General features: G+C 26.0%; 1 protein-coding gene across 1 annotated transcript; it reads left to right on the top strand.

The window, feature by feature from the left end:
- The first annotated feature begins 5,346 nt into the window (after nucleotides 1-5,346).
- On the top strand, nucleotides 5,347-6,803 carry LOC110621116 (36.4 kDa proline-rich protein). Its single transcript, XM_021765193.2, has one exon. It carries the CDS (start codon nucleotides 5,377-5,379, stop codon nucleotides 6,502-6,504), a length of 1,128 nt encoding a protein of 375 aa, XP_021620885.1. The 5' UTR covers nucleotides 5,347-5,376; the 3' UTR covers nucleotides 6,505-6,803.
- Nucleotides 6,804-7,467: the final 664 nt, after the last annotated feature.

Here is a 7,467-nt window from a genome sequence, read left to right as displayed (position 1 = left end):
TATTCTTCTTTCTCTTTAATATTATATTATTTATTTTACTTTAACCTTATTTATCCTTTTCATTAAAAAATTTCATATCATTTTATATATCCACTCCATATATTTATATATTTTACATTTTCATCCAATATTCAAATATTCAATTTATTAGAGATAAATAAAAATAAATTTATTATAAAAATATATTAATTAAATATTAATTATAAAAATACATTAATTATAAATATATGTTAATTAAACTGAATTATTACTTATTATATTTTTAATTAATATATATTATTCAATTATAATATACGTGTCATCATCTCACTTATTTTATATAATATATTATATAAATTAATTTATCATAAATACTATTTATAATTAGAATATATTAATTCATATTATTTTTTTATAATTATAAAAATATAAAATATATTAAAAATATAATATATTATGATAGTGAAAAAAATAAGAATCTAACTAAAAAATTTTAAATACTCAAATAATAAAAAATAATTTTTATGAAACGACGATAAAATTTTAGATTATATTATAAATTAACAAAAAAATTTAATAAAAAATAAATGGCGCTCCTACATTTAGCTTGAGATTATAGTAAAATACTAAAATTGCACTAAATTTTAGTGTTGCGTATGCTAAAATAAGATTTGATGCAGTATTGGAAATGGTCTAAGATCAAACAAACCAAAGAATTTGCAATGGTCGCGCTACAAACGAAAGAATTTGCAATGGTTGCGCTAGAAACCAATAGTGTTTTCATTAGAAAAATGTACAAGATGGAAAACGACAATAATTTAAAAACTTTCACATAAATTTCCAAAAATTAATCCACCTTTACCATACTTGACATGTCCAGTATCTATGTCTATTGTTGTCGGTTAACCCCAAGAGGTATATAACTTTGCCCATATGTCATGCTTGCATTGCATTTGGTTATATGACTTTGAGAAGGTTGCAATTAAGTTTGAACTTTTCACTTGTTCTTGCCACTTCAAAAGCTTTAATCACTTGTTTGGTATGAATAATTTTATAAAAAAAGAAAAATTAAATGAATTCTTATAAAATTATTTATGATTTTATTTCCAACATTTTAAAAATTTTAAAAATTTTTTAAATTAAAAAATTTTAAATTTTTTTTATTTCAAATAAGAATTTTATAAGAAAAGAATTTAATTAAATTAATTTCTCATAAAATTCTTAATTTCAAATGGAGGGTAAGAATTATTAGTGGAAAATGAGGATAAAAGAATTTAGATTATTACTTGAGAGTCAAAATAATGAATTTTAAAAAAAAATCTTTTATTGGTGTTATTATTAAGAAAAATTATTATTTAATTTCTATGATATAAAAAAATTTATTAATTAATTCATCAATTTTAAAAAATATATTAAAACATATCTGACGTTTTAAAAAGTTTATTGATTATTTATTCCATTAATTTAAATAGTTAAATATTTTACTATTTAATTCTTATAATTTTAAAAAATAAATTACTTAATCTCTCTCAAATTTTTAAAAAATTTACTCATTAGTGTCGCTGCATTATAAATATTTTAAATTTTTTTGTAATATTTAATAATTAAATAAAATGCGATAAACGTTTTAATATGTTTTTTAAAATAAAGAGATCAACTAATAAAAACTATATAATAATTTTTATTATTTTCTTTAATCCCAAGTCAGGTATTAGAATTAGCTTGTTATATATTGTCATCATGAAATTGGATTAAATAACTTATCATTATTGATAAAAACAAAACTTAAAAAAAATGCTAAAGTTAATTTTTTCTTTTATAAATAATAGATCTAAAACGAAGTTAAATCTTATTTATTAATACTTACAAGAAAGGCTAAATGCCCTTGTGCTTTAGAATTTAGAGAATATGGTTTTTTTCTTAATTAAGGAAGTGTACTGTTATATCCCATTAACACCTTCGTGACAAAATAGCTAACAACTTTAAAAGATATTAATTAGATACTTGCAAGCAAAAACAACTCTTGAAAACTATTTAATATCAGAACCACCGCACTTAAGCGTAAGCGATTAAGGTATATATTTTGAAATGTCCAAAAAAAAAAAAGTTCTTGAATTCTAAAAACGTGAAATACCACCTATTTAAAACTCTGTTTATTTATAAAAATTATTTTATATTTAAAAATTATTTTTTAGATTAAAAAAAATAAAAAATATCAATAAATTTATAAAATCTAAAAAATGATTGTATAATTTGAAAATAAGAAATTATTCTACATAAAAATACTTTATTTTTTTAATAAAAAATATTTTATATCAAACTGTTTTAACATTCTTATTGCAACTGAATCCGATATAATTATTAAGGCAGAATCAAACCCTTAAGTATTGTAGTTCGCTAGTATTTTAGGCGGCTCTATCTCACCTCGTCTCACACGATTAACAATTTTTCAGACCCACTAGATCTACACAATTCTTCGGATCCAGGACTCTGATTACTAATTGAAATAGTCCGAACCAAACTGATCCAAATAATTTTTGGATCTACTTTTCATTTAATTCAAAATGGTTAACTTAAATTATTTAGTAATTTCGTGTAAATTATTATATATGATTTAAAATTTTCGTATTTTACTGATGTGGAATGTGGATTACACACTCCAAACAACCGAGTAATTTTCATATTATATTATCAATTTTATTGTCTCTAATATAAAAAAATATAAAAAAAGTATATTTTTCAACAAACAAATGGAGGTTTATTTTCCATCTACCTATAAATAAGCTTTTATATTTCCCTAATATCAAAAAATATAAAAAAATATATATATTTTTCAACAAACAAATGGAGGTTTAAGTATGTATTTTCCCTTTTATCTATAAATAAGCTTTTATATTTGGAAAATAAGTCCTTAAATGTTAAATAATCATCTTCTCTTTCTTTACATATTTCTCATATGCTTTCTCTTCCTATTTTCATATCTTTCTATCCTCTCTCTCTCATCATTTTTGCATCTTTTTTTTTTTTGTTTTTCTCATCTTTTCTTTTTTTTATTTGTATTATTTTTTCTAAAAATAATTTCTAAAAAAATCCAAAAGAAGTTGCAAGATTCATATATTTAAAATAAATTACAAAATATGACAAATAAGTTCTGTATGCATGGTGCCAAAATTGAAATATCACTTGGGTCAAAGATAGCACTTTACAATTTAAACCTTGAATTTTCTTCTTTGATAGTTCATAACAAAATAAATATTGGATTAAAAATGTCGGTGTGATAATTTCTAACACATGAATGCTTTTTTTTTTATAATTTTTTATGTTTGTTAATTATTTTATCACTAAAATATTAATAATACATAGTAGAAATGAACGGCATTTAGTTTAAAATTAGAAAAAATCAATTGAATTGAATTAATTCAGAAATTTAATTTTCCTTTTTATTTATTTCGATTCGGTTCGGTTTATTTTTAATTTTAAAAATTTTAGTTATTTCGATTCGATTTGATTTTAATTAAAAAAATTAAAAAAATCAAATCGAATCGATTAATGATAATAATATATTATTTTTTATAATATAAAGAGATTATACCATAATTAAAATTAAAATATTTTAATTAAATTTTAAAATATTAAAAATAAAATAAAAAATAAAAAATATATTAAAAATTTAATAAATTAAACTTGAATCATACTAATTTAATTTTTATAAATATTAAAATTTTAAATTTTAATTTATTCAATTTGATTCGATTTATTATTCAGCTAATACAAAATAAATTATATCAAAGAAATATAACACTTGAGAGGGAAAAGCATAATATTTAAGCATATTTTTTAAAATATATATAATAATTATGTTTATATTATTACAATTGAAACTAATAAAAAATGAATTAAGTAATTACATAAATATTAATTATCAAATAATATGAAATATAACCAATTTAATATTACTAGAAGTTTTAAATTTCTTAATTTTAGAATAAAATAAGATAGGAAAAATAAGTAGAATAGAATGTAGGGATTTTCAAACAAATAATTGCCAAATATCCCCGATTTTGAAGCCCATACATACACCGAGATTTACGTTGAAGATTGTTATGTAAGAAGCTCATACAAAGCCTTTACAAGATTTCTTACATTTTAATTTCATTTGTATGGATGTGGCCGACACCATTGACTTTTTAGGAAAGATGGGCATCTTTAGTGTAATTGAACAAAAAGAAAAATCTCAAGCATAAATTGTCCTCTTCTGTTTTTCAAATTGATGCTAATTAATATATATATTTTTTATTTTTAAAATTTAAAATTTTTATATGAATGAAATATAAAAATTAAAATTAAATTAAATTACTAGTGTTGAAATTAGAAATTAAGCCACTTGATTCTCTCTCGGAAATTATTTAGATAAAGTGAACCAAAAAAAAAAAACAGGAAAAAAGATCACATGCCTCTACAGTCTACAGCAGTTAGCAGCCTTAGCAAAAAAGCCAATCACGGGCTCAACAAGGCACTAAGAGTTAAAATTGTACAATCTAAAACCGCGTTTTCTTGATTCTCTTTTGTCGTTTAGAGAACTACAGAGATGAAGTACTGGTCCCAATATCCTATTTAATAATGGGAAGTAATTAATGGTCCGATTCTTTGAGGATTTTGACGTATGTCGTGATTTCTTCGGCGAGTTTCCTGCCTGTTCCCTTCTTTATGTTGTATCACACTCAAGCTGAGATTTGAGGTGAGACGACCACAACTTAATGCCAGATGTTTACAGCGTCACTGCTGTCACGGAGTAGGCGATTATGGGAAGAGTCGTGACACCGCGCATGCACAGTTTTAGGGAATATTTACTAAGATTCTGTGTTTTACAATTAGATCATTTCATTTTTTTTTACTTTATTTTCATCATGCAATTTAACCTTTTATTTATTTTAAATAAATTATTATTATTAAATTTTTAAATATTATAACTATTATTAATTTAAAAGTTTGTATTATTATTAAAATTTTAAATAAATTATTATTATTATTAAATTTTTAAATATTATAATTGAAAAGTTTGTATTATATTGACACATCTAGCGTTCTAAAATTTAAGTACATTCACATAAATGTACACTCTTCCTTTAATTGTAGAAAATGTATCCCAAATTTATGAGTAGAAGAAGATATCTTCAGGTTGTATTCTATAATTACATAGATTTAAAGCTGAAGCCAACTCAGCTTATAATCAGATGAGGGATGTTAACATCTTCATTTATCTACTGTTTGAAATAAATTATACAATTCTTATATAGTTTTTATTTATTTTTTAATTAAAATATATTTTTTCATATTAATTTCTCACTATATAATAAGGCTATGAGCTTCATTCAGTACTGAGATAGAAGAGTAAAGATGGCGAAATATGCTTTCGGAAATCTCTTGATCATCCTCCTCCACATTGGTACTTTGCTTTCTTCTCTTGCTTGCCCTTACTGTCCTTACCCAACTCCACCACCTAAGCCACCCAAATATCCTCCCAAATTTCCACCCAAACATCCCCCAAAGGTAAAGCCACCTCCTCACCATAAACCACCAAAACCACCCAAGCCTCCTGTTCACAAACCACCCTATATACCCAAGCCTCCTGTCCACAAACCACCGCACGTACCCAAGCCACCCATTGTGAAACCACCAACCACGCCCAAACCGCCACATGTGCCTAAACCACCTATCACACCCAAGCCTCCAATTGTTCACCCACCCTATGTGCCAAAACCTCCTGTAGTAAAGCCGCCACCTTTGGTACCCAAACCTCCTGTTGTAAAGCCACCATATTATCCAAAACCGCCTATCGTTTACCCACCGAAACCACCAACTTTACCACCAAAACCGCCACCATATTATCCAAAACCGCCTATCGTTTACCCACCGAAACCACCAACTTTACCACCAAAGCCTCCGGTGACCCCATCACCACCAACTTTACCACCAAAGCCTCCGGTGACCCCAACACCACCAACTTTGCCACCAAAGCCTCCGGTGGTCCCGACGCCACCAACTTTACCACCTAAACCTCCGGTGGTCCCAACACCACCAACTTTACCACCAAAGCCTCCGGTAACTCCAACGCCACCCTACTATCCAAGTCCACCTGTAACCCCAGCACCACCAAAGCCTCCAGTGACCCCACCTGTAAAACCACCATCACCACCAACTGAAACGCCATGCCCTCCTCCTCCACCACCTCCAGTGCCATGCCCACCACCACCGCCAAAGCAAGAGACTTGCCCCATTGACACTCTCAAGCTAGGAGCATGTGTCGACGTCCTAGGTGGTCTAGTACACATTGGTGTCGGCAGTAGTGCTAAGGACGCTTGCTGTCCAGTGCTTCAAGGGCTTGTGGACTTGGATGCTGCTTTGTGTCTTTGCACCACCATTAAAGCTAAGCTTCTCAACATCAATATCATCATACCCATTGCACTTGAGGTCCTCGTTGATTGTGGGAAAACTCCACCGCCGGGGTTCAAATGTTCTGCCTAAGATACTCATAGGGTCTCTCGTGAGGTTTCTGCTATATGTTGGCTTTGATTTTGATAATTTGCAGAAGTTTCCCATTAATTTTATGAGAAACTGATCAAGCAGCACCTGGATGATGATAGTGTACTGTTTGATGCAAGGTTCTAGTAAATTTTAGTCAAGAAAGAATAACTTTGGAATGTCCTAATTTCTCCATCGCTATCTAGTAAAGGATGTCCACATTTAAGGACCTGTTATTAATGTGTGTCTGTACTAAAGGATGTATGTTTAATTGTATTGATTAATCAATACTTTTCTTCTAATTACAGCCCATCTCCTACTATCATTTTTCTTTAAGAGTATACTAGACTTAATTCACCATGAGCTAAAAACGAAAATATTGGGTGAAATTAATATCAAATTTTTCAATTTTTAAAATTTTTTTAATTAATTCTTATTTTAAAATCATTCAATTAAAATATTTTTATATTTTATAAAATTTAATTATTTAATCATTCACCTTGAATATTTATAATGTTTAGTACATACGATGCCATTTAATATTTTTAATCAAAGTTTAAACGAGTTAATTAATGATTTTCTTTTATAAATGCACTAAATAATATTTCATTTATTTCATAATTTTTGTATATTTTATTTTTTTATATGTATATTAAATTTTATTAAAAATTAAGATATATTTTAAGAAGTTCTTTTAGAAATGAAATAAAATTAAATAGAGTTATAATACTCAATTTATATGTTATTATGATAAAAAAATAAATAATAATTTTAAAATAATAAAAAAATAGATAAAAATTATAAAATAGAGCGAATAAAATTTTATAAAATTATACGAAAATATTTTAATCGAGTGATTTTAAATGGCAATAAAGTAATGAATTATTTTAAAATTTAAAAATTTAGTAGTAATTCTCCTATAAATATAAGTCTGATGTAATACTTTGATTACTATTTTTTTTTTAA

The sequence above is a fragment of the Manihot esculenta genome, chromosome 8, assembly GCF_001659605.2.
Source record: "Manihot esculenta cultivar AM560-2 chromosome 8, M.esculenta_v8, whole genome shotgun sequence".
In the NCBI taxonomy this organism is placed as follows: domain Eukaryota; kingdom Viridiplantae; phylum Streptophyta; class Magnoliopsida; order Malpighiales; family Euphorbiaceae; genus Manihot; species Manihot esculenta.
This window is presented reverse-complemented; position numbering and strand designations above follow the sequence as displayed.